At 35.7% G+C, this 19,671-nt stretch overlaps 1 protein-coding gene across 1 annotated transcript; it reads left to right on the forward strand.

Annotated features, from left to right (window-relative positions):
- Positions 1-15,895: 15,895 nt before the first annotated feature.
- Positions 15,896-18,299, forward strand: LOC149254303 (linamarin synthase 1-like). The gene is made up of 2 exons (XM_089460127.1): positions 15,896-16,583; positions 17,051-18,299. The coding sequence occupies exons 1-2, from the start codon at positions 16,061-16,063 to the stop codon at positions 18,022-18,024; spliced, it is 1,497 nt and encodes a 498-aa protein (XP_089316253.1). The 5' UTR covers positions 15,896-16,060; the 3' UTR covers positions 18,025-18,299.
- The last annotated feature ends 1,372 nt before the right edge of the window (positions 18,300-19,671 follow it).

Here is a 19,671-nt window from a genome sequence, read left to right on the forward strand (position 1 = left end):
GAACCAAACATTCTTCTTTATTCATAATAAATCAAAGTTGTTCTCTCCAAACAAAAAGACCCTCCCTCATCTACAGAGGTAATATTTATGCCTCCGGAGATGACCTTTAATCTTCTTTTTCACTTTTCCCCTTCTCCTTGGTGTTTTCAGTATACAAATCAAAATATACAGAGATAGAACTGTCAATGTAACTACTGACATGTAAAAGGAATATCTGCTGGAGCGCTTCATTTCCTGGGGAAATGGACATACATTAATTAAAGGGGGTGACTATGTGTCATCTCCCCATGATGAAATCCTGGATAGCTTTGCCTTTAGAATACACAGTCTACATGTGGAACCCCAACCGAGAACACCCAAGGCTAGATCTTTAAACAAAACATACCCACATACCTGAACTCTTCGGATCCGCTCAAGCATCTTTTACTCCTCACCTGCAGAGACGATTAACATTAGATTTATGATTATGAACGTATAATAGAAATTCCTAAGAGCAACTCTTTCCATCATTGAAACTTTAAAAATGATAAGGCATAATGAAATCAAAAGGAGCGAGTGCGAAAGAATCAGCCCCTGGCTCAGCCAAAGTTGTGTTGCAACCGAGTCGCAATCACACATCTCAATGGGAAACCATATGCAACATCACCCCTATCAGACTTCCTTTGAAAACCTGGACCATGACATTTCATCGAATGCACAGGAAAACACGGGAAAACCGTGGCCGGACCCTAAGGCGGATTTAACAAATTATGCATTGGATCTATAGCCATCGTCAGGTCTGCCATATGGTGTTGCACCTTATGCATAAGTGCTAGACTTCACCGATAGCGATTTGCGATGGGGCAGGGGCAGACCCGATAATATATATATTATGTTTAATAGGATCGACTTGTCCGCCATATCGCATAACGCAATATGCACAGACCTAGGGCTCTGCCGATTGCAATATGCGATTAGGCTGGACCCGACATATATATATATATATATATATATATATATATATATATATATATATATATATATATATATATATATATATATATATATATATATATATGTTATATTTAATAACACGGCGGATCCACCATGGCGGCTAAACGCCTACAGACAGGAACGCCCATCAGCAAAGCCACCAAGCATTGGAGGCTCACCAAAGCTACGGAAAACATAGCAGAGCTCATTACGGAGATGAAAGGTTTAACCTTCCAGACAATCAGAAGAAAGGCGAATGGTCTAGCTGACCACTTGGCAAACTATGGAGCAGACAACCCAAACATTGCCATGGACAGGTGCTGGCCGGAGATCGACGACCCAATCATAAAGGAAGCATGCAAACAGCTGGCAGCAAAGGATTTAATCCAGGCTACCCAACCTTAATCGGGGAAGGCACTTGGCCCCGGTCTCGGAATCGCAAGGAAATCGGCAGGGATTATCAGCCCAAGTCTCTCCATGGGATGATTGGACATATGAAAAGGTGGAGCTCCTGGCGGCAGCTGCTCTCGCAGATGGGCGATCATCACGATTCAAGAGACGGGATCCATTACATCAGATACCGTCCTATTAGTACGTATGGTGAGGGTCAGTATAGCAAGATTTCATTGCCATTAATGGCAATTCTGAGTGGAAGGAGGTGGAACAAGGCTCGAAGGAACAGAACCAAGCATGCCAGCATACGGGGCATATCAATCTTCACGCACCACCACCCCATCAGAAGGAATTCACCACACACCTGGCTCCTGGCTCGTCAGCCTCGAAGTAACATCATGTGCTCTGATTCGACCAGCGACAGCCTCGCTTGTGCGATTCTCCAGCACACTCAACAACAAAGTACCTCCACCTTCAAAGGCACTTACTCCATTCTCATGAGGAAGCATTAAGGTTTTCATTATAAAGGCTTGGGCTATTGCCCTGTTCCCCTCATTGCTCTACGAGTGTGCATTGAGAGTGGTTATGTTTACAAGTTTGGCTTAATTCGGGCAAGTTATGAGAGGTTGGCTATGGAAGCGGGAGGCAGTCGCTGCGAGGCAGCAAAACGTGACCTTCAGGAAGCCAGAGGTGGTTACGAGACTAGGACTGCTACCAAATTAAAATGCAAGATGGCGGATTTAGAAGCTCAGGCTAAGCATGAGGAGGGCGGCAGAACGGACATGGAGATTGCTGCAAGGGTCGACTGGTTGACTGACCCCGGAACACCCTCGAAGAGGGCTACTCAATTCGTGAGAACCCAGGCGGAGAGCTGGCACACTAAAACCCTGATTGCAAAGGCTCTGGACTCCATTGACAAGGAAAGGCAACATATCGTTACAGAGGTAAATCTCACTGAAGAACAAATGGCTAAGATTATAGACTACAACAGTGCCCTGGACAGCAAGATTACTTCTGTGAATGAGGCTGTCAAAACCCTCAACCGAATGCTAATGCTGCTCATCCGGCTACTAAAAGACTCCATCAACACAGCTCCTACTGCTCAGCCAGCCACTTCTGCTGCGAACCAGCCTGCTTCCCTGGAAGAAATGCAGGCGAAGGTTGATCGCCACGTCCAGGACATAGGATTGGATACCATCGGCCTGATGGGAAAATACATCTAAGGACATGCTGGTGGCTCTCTTACTGTCTCGGTTTTTGCTATCCCTGTTTCTTTTTTCACTATGCTATCTCGGCCTTAGTGTTTGTCTGTTGGCTTGTTGTTACTTCTCTTGTCTAGTTTCGGTAGTACCAGTGTTATAGTAATGTCTTGCTCTGCTCCTCGCCACCCTGCGTGGTGGGCTTTCTTTTGGTCCATATGTATCACTTCCTCTGAGCAGGCGATTCGCCCAGGAATATTGTACATCCCTGCTCGCACTGCTTCGGCAGCTTTTTGTATTATACTTGTTATATAATATAATCTTCTCACTTACACAAAAAAAAAAACACGGCGGATCCGCCAAACCGCATTGTATTTTATATATGATCCTCGGGTTCCATCGATTGTGATAAGAGACTGGGGAGGTGGACCCAAAATACATATGTGCTGAGGTTAATAGCCCCGGTGGGTCCGCCATATTGGACTACGCTTTATGTTTATGCCATCGACACTGCCGATTGCGATATGCGATGGGCTTCGAACGTGAAATATATAAATTATGCTTTATAATGTCGTCGGGTAGGGTGTGTCCTGGTACGCGTTGTGCATCAATGTTGAATGTGATAAGTGAAAAGGAGCGTTATTTGTATTTTGTGAAGTATTCCCATTATAAGGAGTTGTAATGGGAATAAAGACGCGATGGAAGATTTTGTGGGTTAAGCACACAAACAATTATAATAAGGGTGCGGGCTTAAATGTACCATGAATTCTTATGAATATTGAAAAGTCCCGATGAAGGGAATGAATGAAGGGCTAAGCTGGGTCATGAATGAACCATGCAGCAGAGATTTATTCAAGGGGCTTAGCCATTAGACATTGAAATTTTGACTCTACAAAGGGTTAAAATCCCTGGGATAAAACATATCATTTAGAAATATGAAAGATCAAACTTCTAGGGGTCCCATTCAAAATTTGCTACTAAAGCATGTCTTAATAGGGTGGTGGTTGTTGCCACAACATAGCCAAGAAGATATTTAGCTCATACAACAGGATTTGTTCTCGAATATTGAAAAGCCTTGTATTTGAGATCTCTTCATCTTCTCGCCTTGTATCTGACATGGGGGGAAATGATGGTCATCTACAAGCTTCAAAGCCACTTCAAGTGAGCGTGATCCACAACCTGCAATACTAGATTCAGAGTTGTAGCCAAAGACAAATATGCCCCTAAGCATGCCTTCAGTCAGTGATACCTCTTCAAAGAATTGGGGACACTTCATCTAGCAGAAGACTTCAGCTTCTTGCCAGTTTCGGAAGAGTTCTAGGAATTGCACTAAGCATTCCACAGTTGTTGGTCATCCTTAAACCATCACAGGTTGATACCTCCCTTTTCAGGTTGAGGTTCTCCCTTTTATGTGGGGTGATAACTCCCTTTCAAGGTTGAAGTTTTCCCCCTTCAAAACATGAGGAGCAATTCCTCTAGCAGAAGACCTGAGATTCATGCCAGACTTGGAAGAGTTCTGAGAACCGCACTACGAATTCCAGTGTTGGTGGTCATCCTTAAACCACCTGCCTTATACCAACATTTCAGAGAGCACATTCAACCTAGTTTTGCCATGCATTTTTGCACATTTTGTATTAGAGCTCTCTTCTTGGACTCATACATAACCCTTCGGATTAAGGGGGGGAATGTTGGACACCTAATCCTCTAAGGGTTGGTGTGGAAGCTGAACAACCAAAAGGAGTCCAAGGGACCACTTGGAATATGAAACCAAGGGTCACTCCTATGTATTATAAATATGTATCATTGTGAATAAGAAAAGTAATCTAATGTTTATCTTTCACATTGTCTCTGCCATGTATGTTTTTAACATAAAAAAATATATGTTATTTAAAATATGAATTTTGTTGTCCGCATGGGGTAGCTCAAGTGGCATTGGCCATGAAAATAAAGTCTCACCGAACTGTAAGTCTTGGTTTAAAATATCATGCTACCCTCCCCCCGTAGCTGGGTGAATGATGGAGATATAAAAACCCAAAAAAGAGGAATCCTACCATTCTCTCTCTCTCTCTCTCTCTCTCTCTCTCTCTCTCTCTCTCTCTCTATATATATATATATATATATATATATATATATAGAGAGAGAGAGAGAGAGAGAGAGCACATTCAGAGAGCACATTCAGCGTAGTTCTGCCATGCATTTTTGCACATTTTGTATTAGAGCTCTCTTCTTGGACTCATACATAACCCTTCGGATTAAGGGGGGGAATGTTGGACACCTAATCCTCTAAGGGTTGATATATATATATATATATATATATATATATATATATATATATATATATATATATATATATATATATATATATATATATATATATATATATATATATATATATATATATATATATATTAATTTTGTGTAAAATTATTGGGTTCATAACCCATCTCTAAGGAAAACTCATGTTACATATACCTTCGAAGTCTACAAACTCATCAAAACCACAAGACAAGTCGAAGGCCAAAATATCAAGCGGTCAACCAAGAGAGCAGGGAAGTATATATGTGCACTATGTGTCGGAATATGTTAAACACACATGGGTAGCAAGAGAATCTGAAGGATAAAACATGAGAGTATATTTTTATTAACAAGAGATATACATTTATAGTACATGATTTGACCATTGGGTTCCACATCCCAAGGTCTCTTGGACTCCTTTTGTCTATTTGACTTCCACACTAACCCATTGAGGATTAGGTGTCCAACATTCCCCCCATAATCCGAAGGGTTATGTATGAGTCCAAGAAGAGAGCTATAATAAAAAATGTGCAAAAATGCATGGCAACAATAGGCTGAATATGCTCTCTGAAATGTTGGTATAAAGGGTGGTGGTTTAAAGATGACCACCAACACTGGAATGCTTAGTGCAGTTCCTAGAACTCTTCCAAAACTGGCAAGAATCTGAAGTCTTCTGCTAGAGGAAGTGCTCCTATTATTTTGAAGAGGGAAACCTTCAACCAATAAAGGGAGGTCTCACCCCACATAAAAGGGAGAACTTCAACCTGAAAAGGGAAGTCTCAACCTGTGATGGTTTAGGGATGACCAAAAACTTTGGAATGCTTAATGCAATTCCTCAAACTCTTCCAAAACTAGCAAGAAGATGAAGTCTTCTTCTAGAGGAAGTGTTCTCAATTTTGTTCCTGGAATTCTTCCGAAACTGGAAATACGCTGAAGTCTTCTACTAGAGGAAGTGTCCCAGATTACCAACTAAAGGCATGCTTAGGGGCATCCTTGTTTCTCGCTACAACTCTGAAACTGGTGTGGTAAGTTGTGGCCCAAGCTCGCTTGATGTGACTTTGAAGCTTGCAGATGACCATCATTTTCCCCCCCGTCAGATACAAGGTGAGATGATGGAGAAAATGCAACTGCAAGACTATTTAAAACTCTGGAACAAGTTCTGACATGTGATTGGAATATCTTCTTGGCTATTGATCCCCATTGCCAAGAAGCGGTCCATCCGAGATGAATCTTTGTTCTTGAAGTACGTTTGGTTTTGAAGCATCTGTGTGAAGAATGAATGGTTTTATGATAGTGCTTACATGGATGAAGATCAAAACAATGATATTTCAAATGGTAAACTCGGTCACAGTGTTGGGATTTCACAATCTATTGTTGTTGCTGTGGAAGAGGAGAAGAATCTATAATAGCTAGAGGTGAACTGTCATGAATGAATCCAACACTCTGAAACTGAATAGGCTTTGAGTAGTCTGAAATATGAAAGGACAAGTCCTTGTCATATCCAAGACCAGTTCTGTGCTTGTTGTGGGCAAGCTGTTCCCAAGGTATGGTGACGGGCTTGGGAAGTGCAGACTGAGTTTTTTCATCTACATGTACAACTGCTACTTTATTGGGTACTAAATTTGAACCAACTGTAACATTATTGACTTGCTTCTGATGGGTTGTAGTCTCAATGTTTTGAACATAAATATGTTTAGAATGACTCCTCTGTTTTAGTTCTTCTTGCTGTAGCTGAGATTCGAGCTGCAAAAAATCAATTTTCTCTTGTTCATTTCGTAGACAGACCTGAATGTTTGTGAGAGAAACTTTGCTGACTTTTAATGTATCATGATTATTAGACCATATGAGAGTTTCGAGGAACTCTAATACTTCATTGATTCTAGCCATTTTTTCTTCAATGTCAGATTTACACCTTAAAAACTGATCACAACAACTACTCAATGCAGAAAAGTAATACCCACTCACAGTACACAGAAATATCCTTTATAAATGTCAGCAAATGATCAGTGTGCAACCAACAAACACCAATTACAATCCATTACATAAAAAGTAATAGTTTACTCATGACCAGCATTATGTTTTGACAATACAACCGACAAAACTTTTCTCCATAAAAGGTTACAATAAGCACACCAAACTCTTTATGTAGCAGTCAAATCAAGGAATCAATGCACTATAATGATTTTTAAATACAATGCCACACTGGGGCAACAACAACTACAAACTTGGTTGGATCCTTCAAATACTCCTTCACTTTCAAAGCAGAAATGGTGGCTATCAAAACTTCAACAACTATAGCACCATGTCATGAACAGTACTTGAATGCTCATATATAAATGCTTTGACTAGGGTACGAAAAAATATTCTCTGATCTAGCAACTTTCTTCAAAGGAAACAATAGTCCACTGTAAGAAACCCAATCGGAATAACTAAGATAAAACCACAAAGAGTCCTGAGTTTGTATGGTTTGGTCCACTGTAGTATTTTAACAAACAATTTGTGTATCAAACGCTGTAGGGGCATTCCTTGTTGCTGGCTCATGTAAATACATAATATGATGGCAAAAATACTTGTGGAAGAACTTCAAAATATTAATTTAATATCAACTTTAGACCCAACAAGTATAAATAATAATAATAACAAGTGTAGCAACCACAAAATTCTTCACTCTTCACTGAAATACATGTTCAAAATTTACACAATGATGTTGTAGATGCTAGCAGCGATTTGATACCATGAGCAAGAACTACTAGTGCTAAAATCAACACATGGTTTGAATTTACAAATCACCAAGACAACGAATAGGGGAAGCATTCCAATGGACCATCTGGCACAGCTCTTGAATACTATGAACACATTTTGGGATTATCTTCAGCAAGGAGGCTCTGATATATCATCCATACAAATAAGATATTCTAGCAAGGCACTCTTCAAAAGCATAGGCTCCAAATATTTGGGTACTCATCTTCATTTTTCCATAGTGAATGTATAGTGTTTTCTTAACAAGTAGCTAATGGTATTTTACCACTACCCAGCTAATGATGGCAATGATTTACACATTCACTGGTATGAGAAGCCAAAAATGAGAAAGCAGCATAAGATGGGCCATATCACTATTGTAGGTCCTTTCATGGATGTAGTTAGAGCACACATTAAATCAATAATTGATGGAAATAGCTGGGTTGGAATTTCTGGCAATACAAATACAAGGTATCTAGAATCATCAGGAAGTTCAAGAAGAGATTGTTCCGTTGGCTCTGGAAATGATAATTCAGATCACGCCATAAATCAGGGGGCACATCTGATTTTCCGCGTTAAAGTGACAACATTATGAATGGTTGGAGAAAAGGAATGTGCTCTACCTATGTTTACAAATATAATAAAATCTGTGACTTTGAAGTTCTATATTTTATGGTATCTGAAGAGCAGAACCCTGCCCGAGTTTGGTAGAAAAAGGCATTTCACATGTTGGAGGTAGGCTCTTTGAAGTTCCTTCACTTAACAGAGAATAAACATGAAATTAAGGTCAACTAAATCGAATGAGGAGATGTATGCCATTACGATATTTACATGAGTAGAACATTCTCTAAAAATGCTTACTTTATGGTCCACCTAGGATAGCATTTTCAAGATCTTCCCTACTCAATGCATAGCTGAACTCTCTTTCAATATCTCTCTCAAGATTTCCATGTCCACTCTTTAAATACCTGATATAGAGGTCTGTAATGTCCAGAGAAAGCTGAGCATGGTTTCTGGATATGCCAAACTGCATGGTCTTCTTTGCTCGGTGACAGTCAAAAGAGAGTTCAACCTTGGAAAACCGGTCACTTCGGGGTTGGCTTCAATTCTGTCTATCACCTTACTAGCATTCAATACCAGCGTTCAATATACCAACATTAAGCCTTTACTTAAAAATTCATATGTCAAAGGGCACAGTGTAGATAGAAGGCATAGTCTTGACTGAAAAACACATATATGACACTACCACAGAAGGCACAGACTTGACAGAGAAATAGTCAAAGGTAGTGGAAGTAGAATATGTTATAGCAGATGTGCATGAATTTCGATTAGGCACAATAGAGAGATAATCCAAGTAATCGACAGAGTAAAAGCGTCAAATTTCTGACTGTCAGTGAATTAATAGAATGTTATGGACAGTGAACAGAAATGTCATAACTGATATGCACATAGAGGCCACAAAACAAATGGCTCAAATTTGAGCAGGGCAGAGATCGCCCGCTCTGATACCATGTTAAACACACATGGGCAGCAAGAGAATCTGAAGGATAAAACATGAGAGTATATTTTTATTAACAAGAGATATACATTTATAGTACATGATTTGACTATTGGGTTCCACATCCCAAGGTCTCTTGGACTCCTTTTGTCTATTCGGCTTCCACACTAACCCATTGAGGATTAGGTGTCCAACAGAATAGAATGAAGGGCTTGGTGTATATAAATACCAATGGAACCTTTGGTAAATCGATGTGGGATATTTTATGGTAGTTAACTTAATGAATACCAACGGGTTCCATTTAACGGTCATTGAGTGATTGATGTAATTTCCAATCCAACCATTCTGTTAGGAATCCCTCCTCGTAAGAGTTCTATTATAGTTTATCATTTGCCCAACCTTTTACCAAATAGAATTTCGTTCAAAAATTAAGTATTCTCTGCCTTAGATCCTGCAAGGGCTTATTTTTTGTCTTCTACCCTTTTCACACTCTCCACTAGTCGTATGGTTAGGCCAGGCTTGAAAATATTATGAATAATAGAAGTCCTGATGAGAAGAAAAACTATGACTACCACAAATCATGTGATAATGCCAACGAAGGCATCCCATTACCTACCTGCCACCAAAACTTGGTCCATTCATTTTACACCCTCTCATTTTGTAGATAGTCAAGTTGCAAGCCAATCTTATCATTCAACAAAAGTACCAAATCATGTGAAGATCCGCTAGGAGTATATAATGGTGTATAATGCATCGGTCATGTTGGTGTAATTGCTAATATATAGAGATGAATGGAGGTATTTATGTTACAAATGTAGGATGATTTCCCATAATCGAAAGTAAAATATAACAATGCCAAAGTATATACAAGTTAATTGTTTAAAAATTCTCTAAGCCAACACTAATTAAAGAACACAGAGGCACCTGCATGTTTCATTATTAAGTGAATTCCGAATGTTCTAAAGGAGAAGTTGATTGATCATATGATGTGCTTCAGATGTTGAAATAATACATAATGTGGATAAATCAAAGGGGCACACAAATGTCAAATGAATAATTCTTCAAATATGTAGAGGTGGACAATGATAATCATAATCACTAAGTGTATTGTTTACCGCTAGGTTCCTTATAATTCCAGCAGAAGCGTGATTTTTCTTAAAGTTGGACAGGAATCGATTTAAATCTTTCAATTTTATTATCTACGTTATGTGAAGAACACACTTGGGCACTATTGCATAGAGGAAGTTGAAGAAGTTCTTCTTTCTATAGGAAGAAATCTATGGCTCGACCATTCGATGGGCAATACTCTATTGAAGTGAAAGATCCTCCAGTATAGAGCACCTTCAGCAGATATGAACTAGGGTTTCAAAATAATTAAAATGCTACCAGTTTTCAACAGATGACATTGGCTCTTCAAAGTAAACCACCATGATTCAATTGTGAAACTCGTGCTTTCCGACATTTAACAGGGAGGGGGTCCGCAATAGTCATTTTCCCAAAACCACTATGTTAGACATGGCATACTTCTGTGAATTGTGGGACACCCCTAGTAAAAAACCACTTACAACTATCTACCCCCTTGCAAATATTCTCATGGGTCCAACATGACACCACAGAGACTAATTTTTCTAGACAATGCAATGGGTGGCTATGTTGCTATCATGGTTTTATTATATGAATGTACATTGAAGACAATGTGGTCATTCACTTTACTCAAGGAAGTGATGAAAAGGTGGAAACTAACACTTTTATCGGTTTAATTTCATTAAGCACAAGGCGTTATAACATTACTCGTGCATGGGAGATATGCTACTATCAAAAAGTAAAAAATGGAGTAATTTTTTTGTGCCTTAATTGTTTCCTTGATGGAGGAGAGTTGTACCATTTTGAATATGTTATCAATCCTACCCTACTTCTTGCAAAAGTTTGAGGCAGTACTTGCATACTCATTGATGAAGATATATATTTCAAGTAGATATGAATGACTCAGATGGTGGAGAAAACAATATTATTTCAAATATATTATCTTTGAATTTTGATACAGATAATACTTCATTAAATAGCCCTCACCTTCTAGCAAAATCACTCCTTTGTGAGACTGATAAATGCAATGCTCTATCAAGATTCTTATTTGTAAGGTTGGAATATTCTACAGAAATATCAAGCCATTATTTCACCCCTAATTTGGCGTCATCTAGGGAATTGAAGAGGGAGTTGGAAAATAGAAAAGATGTTTCGGGATGCTCTTTTAACATGAATTTTACAGCTGGTAAGAACAAATCATTCCTATTCAACTTGATACTCTATAGCATTGTGATAACCCATGAACATTTTGACTATGTTACAATTTTGTATTAAAGGAATGATTGACATCTTATTTAAATTGATTGTATTTTGAACGAGGGGAATCAACGTTTGATTTCATCTTTCATCCTGAGAATACTTATTTTGGGCACAAGCTTGGTTGCATAGGGATGGAAAATGTAAAGTTTCATTGGACAATAATGTAGTAGAATTTGGTGGTCATGGTATGACAAATCATGATGCGAATCATTTCATTTCCCTTGATAATAATTATGGGTGATTAGTTTCAAGGTGGAACAAGTATCTATGAATATCACAGGCATAAATTTTGTAGTGTATAATCAACAACAATACAACATAAGGTCTTCAATTTTCAAATTTTAAAACTCAATATGATTGTTAACCTCTTATGAAAACTATAGTCAAACTTCTTTAACTTGAAGTCGACAGAGGCACATTCTTTACCCTCTCTTGGAGTACTAGTTTGTTTTTCTATTAATTATCATAAGAACATTCTTATTTTCAAATCGAATACAACAGATAATGATATAAATTTGAAGGAGAGAACATGTGCACACATTAGAAAAGTGGTAGAAAATCAATGTCAAAGGGAATACAAATAACAACTCCAGTTTTGAAGGGATTAACATGAGATTTCATTCACTATTTTTGGCAAAGGAAAAATTAGTAGTTCAAGATTCAAAGGAGGAGATTCAATACTCATTCAACTAATTTCCATATATCAAACCACAATAGTTACAAACAGTTCCAAGTTTCTAGAAGGCTATCGAGAGATAAACAAAGGTTGTATTTTGATACCATAATTTATAATAAACAAAGTTTGGCTTTTGATACCAGAACCCTGCCGTTTTTGTAAATACATTTATTACAGGAATTAATTAAAGTATTCTAGTTCTATTTCATGAAAAAAAATGTTTTTCCTTTATAAGTTTTTCCAGTGCTTTCATACTTTTTTTTTCCATATGTTCTGGGTAACATAGGAGCTAGGGAAAGGGTAGGTTAGAGAATTGACCTCCCTTCCAGCCCATTGCAAACTTATTATCATTAGGGAGATTAGATTATTGAGCATTTTGTTTGAAATAAGCTCCTCTGCATCTTTCATTGTCACCTTATGTCATCTCTTGAATGTATATTTGTTTGTTTGTAAAAGTCTTCTACATGCATATACATATTTGATTGATTAAGTATTCAATATGATTACTTAATTATCTGATTTCTCTTATTTTCCTCCACCAAACTTTTTAAGCTACGTTTTCTGTTGGAATTAGAGGTTGGCACTTTGATCAAGTTTCAACAAGAGAGGGCTTTATTTATGAGCAGAGATTAGATACTCATAAGTAACTACCTACAACAAATAATATATTTGGCTATTGTGATTCAAAGGCTGATGTCCAGTGACATTGAATAGCATTAAAAAAAGCCTTGTAACACTTGAGGGAGCCGCCTCTAGTTCAAGGGCCAACTTGAACCTAAAGATTGGTCGAGTTGTATGCTCGGTGCATTTTCACAACCAAGAATTGCCTTCGAGAAACATATACAACAGATTGATTAATACATTTCTGCCTACAAAAATGAAAGAGAGGTGTAATTATTTGAGTATTTAACATGAAGTTGACACATAATGATTAAAAAAACATTAATAATAAAAAATATTTTAGATTTATTTATATATCTATTCTATATATTAATTATAAATAATTATTTTCCTATGAGAAATTTCTTTTGATAAAATCACATTTATAATTTTTGCTCAACATTAACCGTGGTTCATCCTCAACACTAAGATTAAGAGTCTAATCTAACAATGAAGATATATAATATAGAGAAGAAATTCAAAAGTCCAAAAATTAATTCTAATAATTCAAAATGAATAGAAATAATTAATTTAACATTTAAATATAACCTATAAGAACAAGAAATAAAATAATTAATATAATTAGAAAATATAAATAAAGAGAAAATCAATAAAAAGAAATAGAGCATTAATTAACTAATAAATATAGAGAATACAAAAATTAAATACCAAATAATATAATAAAATAAAGAATAAAAAAAATGAAATAAAAAACAAGGGTTAAGAAGGAAACATTTTAATATTAAAAATAGTGAGAAAAGTATATACATATATATATAAATAGAAAAATAATATAATATAATATAGAAAAATTAAAAGAAAATAACTTATAGCTAAAGGGAGTAAGATAAATATTATAGTAAAAGTTTAAATATATATGAATATTTGTAAAAATAAATATATAGTTTTATATGTGAATGAGTAAAAATTAATATTTGTAACCTTAGTAATAACTTAACAAGAAAAAGAAAAAAGATATTATTAGATGAGAAATCAACATGTATAACCTTTTATATATATATATATATATATATATATATATATATATAATAAGATGGATAAAGAAAAGTATTTTATCAAACAAAAGAATAAAAGCATTATTATATTAGTAACAAGATTGATAAAGAAGAGGATTTTATTAGGTAAAAGAATAAAAGCACTACTATTATTGAACAATTAATATTCAAAGAATTGAAAAAAGAATCTAAGAATTTCAAAAATTATAAAACAAAAAAGAAAAACCCACATTAAGAGAAAGGAAATAGAAAACAAAAGAAAAAGGCCACAAATCAAAGCCACAAAATGTAAAGATCAAATGAATGGAAGAAATTTAAGAGAAAAAGGTGATTCCACATCTTCTAATTTTTCATCTATCCTTTTCTATTCAAAGTATTTATCAAATAAATAGAAAAAATCAATATCCTCACTCAAACGTTTTCCTACCATTAAAACATTTTAATAATATTTAAAATTAATATTGTGTACTTAGTTTTTGAGAGATATAATTTGTTTTATATTCAATATAAAATTGAATATTTTATATAATTAATATAAATTTAATTAATTTCAATAAAATAAATTTTTAAAATTATTTTCTTAAAAAGAAATTGTAATTCAAAAATATTATACATAATATATTTCAAACTAGCACTATATTTTTTTAATATATAAGAATTATGCAATCTGATACTTTGAAATTTAAGAAACGTAAATCATTATGCAATCTGATACTTCAAGATTAAGAAGAGGAGACAGCTTGATCAATCGTCAAACGTTGATTGTTGATCACGTTAACCTTGACTGAAACGTCCACTCAAAAAATTGACAACACCTTTCCCATGCAATAACCTAAATCACAAACGCAGGCATCGCCTTTAGATATTACTCTGATTACCTTCAGAAAGGTCTCTAGTCAAATATTATTCTGATTATAGGGATTTACATAGAATTATTTATTCTAATGTTGTTGGGTTAAATATTAAGATGACAGTGTAGAGATTTATGACAATTTGATGTTACATGTTTATAGAAAATGAAAAAAAAAAATTCCTATTCCAATTACAATTACAAATATATATATATATATATATATAATTAATTCTTACATAGAATTATTTATTCTAATGTTGTTGGGTTAAATATTAAGATGACAGTGTAGAGATTTATGACAATTTGATGTTACATGTTTATAGAAAATGAAAAAAAAAAATTCCTATTCCAATTACAATTACAAATATATATATATATATAATTAATTCATTTTGAGTGAGTGATTTAGTAGTTCTTAGATTTTTTAATAGAATTTTAAATAAATTATTTTATAATCTGACTGAAATATAATTACAGAAAACTTTCTTTATTATAAATATTTTATTTATTAATTTTATTAAAAATAAATTTATATTATTTCTAATAATTTCATTTCTAGCTTTCTAAATCAAGTACAAAATTAAAGTTTTCATTTACACATTTAGATATGAATTTTCATCACGATAAAATATAAGTTTAACATTATAATTGTGATAGATTTTACATTCCAATACTTAATATACATTTTCAACTTCGGAATACAGGTGTGTATTGACTTTTCTGCTCCTCAAAACTCACCTCTTAGAAGGAGGTGTCATGTAAGAGTGATTGATCTTCACGATTAAGAAAGCAACATAAGCTTGAATATATCTAAGTAAGATAAATAAAATAAGTATTTGATACTTAACGTACATTTTCAACTTCGAAATGGAGATGCGTATTGACTTTTACACTCCTCACATTCACCTCTTAAAAAGACGAGGTGTCCTGAGTGATCGATCTTCACCATTAAGAAAGCAACATAAGCCTGAATATATGTTAGTAAGATAAATAAAATAAGTATTTGAAAGCTATTGAATATATTAACTACATTTATTAACATCTTAATGTTATTATTAACATCTTAATGTTATTAATATCTTAATGTTTAATATTTACTGACACATATGAATATTAACTCATCAACTATCAACCATGGTGTTAGGATTATCCATGATAATGTGAAGAATATATCGCACGCAACTTTAACGAGATATCTGCACGCAACTTTAAAGAATTGACTAAGATTGATATTTACATCGAAAATCTCTGTAAATACCTGCGCAACTCTACAATCGATCCATATATCTGCACGCAACTTGAAGGAATTGACTAAGATTGATATTTACATCGAAAATCTCTATAAATACCTGCGCATCTCTACAATCGATCCACAATTCAAGCCGTTCTCGGTAGTCTTCCCTTTGTTAACAAAATATGGAATTAGGGCAATCAGTTTCAGTTGATGAGCAGCGCCCCCGCCATGCCCTATTATTTCCATTTCCCTTGCAGGGCCACATAAAGCCTTTCATGAACTTGGCCAAAGTTTTGTCCTCACGCGGTTTTTATATCACTTTTGTGAATACCGAATTTGTTCAGGAGCGCCTGGCAGAGTCTTGTGGACCTATGACCTACGATTCTTCGACGAATATAAGATTCGAAGCAGTGCCCGACGGCCTGCCTGCCCAACACGGCCGTACTCATGATATTACCGACGTGGCCAAATCCATGGAACATAACGCTCATATTCACTTGCGCCAGTTAATGAAGAAGCTCCAGAATCGTCCGGACATTCCTCCTGTCAGCTTTATAGTGTCCGATGGGGTTTTATCAAAGTTGCAAAATATTGCCAACGATTATGGTGTTCCACGAATAGCCTTCTGGACGACCAGTGCGTGCGGGTTCATGCTTTATTTCTTCATGCCTGAGCTCATAGAGGAAGGATATCTTCCCCTCAAAGGTAGCTTCATGCTTTATTTCATGTCTATATACCTGTGCTTATATATATAGATATATTATTCATGAATTTTTTCTTTTAATAATAAATTTATATTACTTAGATTTGAACACTGTACTTGCAAATCTATTCTAAACACCGGCGTCCAAATTCGCTATTGACTTGCTTTTTATTATTTAAAAGGAGAAAAAGCCAAAAAAACACTTACTTTAATCTGTTTTTTGTAATTTTCCATGGTGCTCCATGAGATACTGTCAAAACTTCAATGAGGTCTTTCTCATATTTCTCGACCCATTGAATATGGAGGCGGGGAAGAACGATGTGCAGAACATTTACTACTAACGCAGACTGTAAACCTATTTGTATTCAGCTTCATTTTTATTAACAACAATATGCTCGCTTGTGTACTGGAATAGAAGATTGCTTATGTTTGGTTTATATTGAGACAGAGTATTGTTCATATTTTACAGATGAGAGCTGCCTCACTGAGGAATCTCTTGATGAAGTGATAATAACTTGCATCCCGGGAATGCCCCCGCTGCGGTTGAAGGAGCTGCCCAGTTTCTGCCTAGTTACTGATCCTTCGGATTTCTTCTTTCAAAATGCAATAAATCAAGCCCAAGGCACGTTAGCAGCAGATGGGTTAATACTCAACACTTTCGATGAGCTCGAAGGCCCAGTCTTGCAGGCACTCTCACTTCACTTCCCTGTCTGTGCCATTGGCCCTCTGCTGCTCTCTCAGTCGTTACATTGTAAGGCTAAGGATGGGTTCTCAGATGAATTGAGTATGTGGAAAGAAGAAAGGAGCTGCCTCAGATGGTTGGATACTCGGAAGCCATGCTCCGTCATGTATGTTTGTTTGGGGAGCTTGACAGTTCTGTCTAATGAACAACTCCTGGAATTTGCATGGGGACTGGCCTCCAGCAACCAATCCTTCTTGTGGGTTATCAGGCCAGACATAGTTCATGGTGAATCTGCCATTTTACCCGAGGAATTCTTGGAGGAAACAAAGGATAGAGGTCTGCTGGTGGAGTGGGCGCCCCAGATAAAGGTATTATCACACCAATCTGTTGGGGGATTTCTAACTCACAGTGGGTGGAACTCCACGTTGGAGAGCATAAGCGCAGGGGTGCCGATGATATGCTGGCCCTTCTTTGCGGAACAACAAACAAATGCGAAATTCGTTTGTGAAGAGTGGGGAATTGGAATGCACTTGAAAAAGACGGTGAGGAAAAAAGAGTTAGCGTTGTTGGTGAGGAATTTCATAAAAGGAGAGGGAGCAAATGGAATTATAAGGAGAAGAATAGGACAACTGAAGGAAATTGCCAAGCGAGCAGTCCAGGAAAAAGGATCTTCTCATAACAATTTAGACAAGTTACTAAGCCATATATGCGTGAAAAGGATCCAGCAAAATGATAGTACTCGAGCAGACCGTTTCTACTGAACAAGTTGAATTGACTGTGGATAGATAGCAGTATCATGTGAAGGGCTTGTAGTTCATTGCATTTCTCGTTGAATTTACTTGGTCTGTAACATTTCCAGCACATATGTAAATTACGGTTGTATACTCAATGCAGCTTAAATTTTCCAGCGTTTAAGCTCATTTTCATTTTCAGCTCAGTCGACATCTAATTTCTTGTTGGTCTTGATCCGAAGCGCAATCAATGGTTCGTGAGTATCACCGAATGGCTTGAGGAATAATATTAAACTTGAGCGTAAGGTGATTGTGGATTTCCAAATATGTTAAGCTTATTGTAGATTTGAAAATATTAGGAAAAGAAGGAGATTTGGAAATATTCGGAAGGTCAAGTGGAATAATTTATTTTGCTCTTTTATATTTTTTAAATATTTAAAAATCTACTAAATTCCTGAAATGACCCAATAAAAGTACTAACAATACATTTAAACATTAATCAAATCCGTTAATTCCATCCACGTTAAATAAACTTAAACTTGATTAGGCTTTAAGTCAATCCTTATATCAGGTAATTGAGGTTCCGAGTCCATATGGCATGGCAATGCAGGTTTGAAGTTGAAAATGATATTTTGGATTTTGAAAAATAAAAATGATAGTTCTAGGGTATTTTGGATTTTAAATCATTTTTGGAAATTTTTTAGCTATATTTAGTAATCATATGATTGATGGTTGGGTGCTCCATTAAGATTATGAAATATTAAGAGAAATGGTACTGTCTAAAACATTATTACTAAGATTTTATTGGTTACTTAAATTAATTAACATGAAGTCTAGTATATTAGAGATGAATACCATCTAACAAATCATGGGTTCTCATAACCCTAAAGCTAAAAAACTATTCATAAATTTAAGGAGTCAAGTTTAAGAGGGCCATTATGGAGGCATTATAACTTCTCTGAGTATTTCATGATCCTAGCATGACTAGCAATTTGGCCTTCACATTCTAATTTCGAAAGCATGATAGAGATGCTTATGTATTTTCGAAGAAAGGTGAGAGGTATAATTGTCTAATAGTATCAACATAGATCCATCTTAAATATTGATATAACATGAGCTGAGAGGGATCCAATTTCTTCACGTGTAATTTGTTTTATTAACCGACAACCTATAAGGAAAGAGAAGAACCGGAGGAAGGCAAACCAACTGAGCCAAGCATGAAGGATCTGCAAAGGGTGATCCAATTGCAGCTGTATTACAACAATCTCAGAGTGAACAGTATTGAACAGAGCCTTTAGGATATGAAAAGAAGTGAAATCCCGAGTTGAAGTGCCAGCCTCCGTGGACTCATTAGATGATTGAAGCTACCCTTGCAGTAGAATTTTATTTATATGACAATTAGTATTTACTATTTTAATCAGAATTATATAGTAGATAACGCTGTCAATATAACTTGGATGGTAAGGAAAGCTCTTTTTAAATTTTGGACAAAGTTCGATGTAGATAGGTATCCAACAAGCCTAATTTCCTATGGGCAAGTTGTGGCTACCTGCAATTTTTGTTAAAGACATACTTATTTTCATGAAATATCAATAGAAAAAAAAACTACCAAGCTTACAAAAAAAATTATTACTATTAATTTAACCTGTAGAACTTAAACTAAAAATTATAAGAATA

Source organism: Pinus tabuliformis, chromosome 7 (assembly GCF_031772625.1).
Source record: "Pinus tabuliformis cultivar Carrire ecotype Pingquan chromosome 7, CPIR1, whole genome shotgun sequence".
Classification (NCBI taxonomy): domain Eukaryota; kingdom Viridiplantae; phylum Streptophyta; class Pinopsida; order Pinales; family Pinaceae; genus Pinus; species Pinus tabuliformis.

Excerpts from the sequence above, each read along its gene's own strand:
- LOC149254303 (XM_089460127.1), top strand. The coding sequence starts at position 16,061 with ATGGAATTAGGGCAATCAGTTTCAGTTGATGAGCAGCGCCCCCGCCAT. Across the intron at positions 16,584-17,050 it reads AGGATATCTTCCCCTCAAAG|ATGAGAGCTGCCTCACTGAG; the intron begins GTAGCTTCATGC and ends CATATTTTACAG.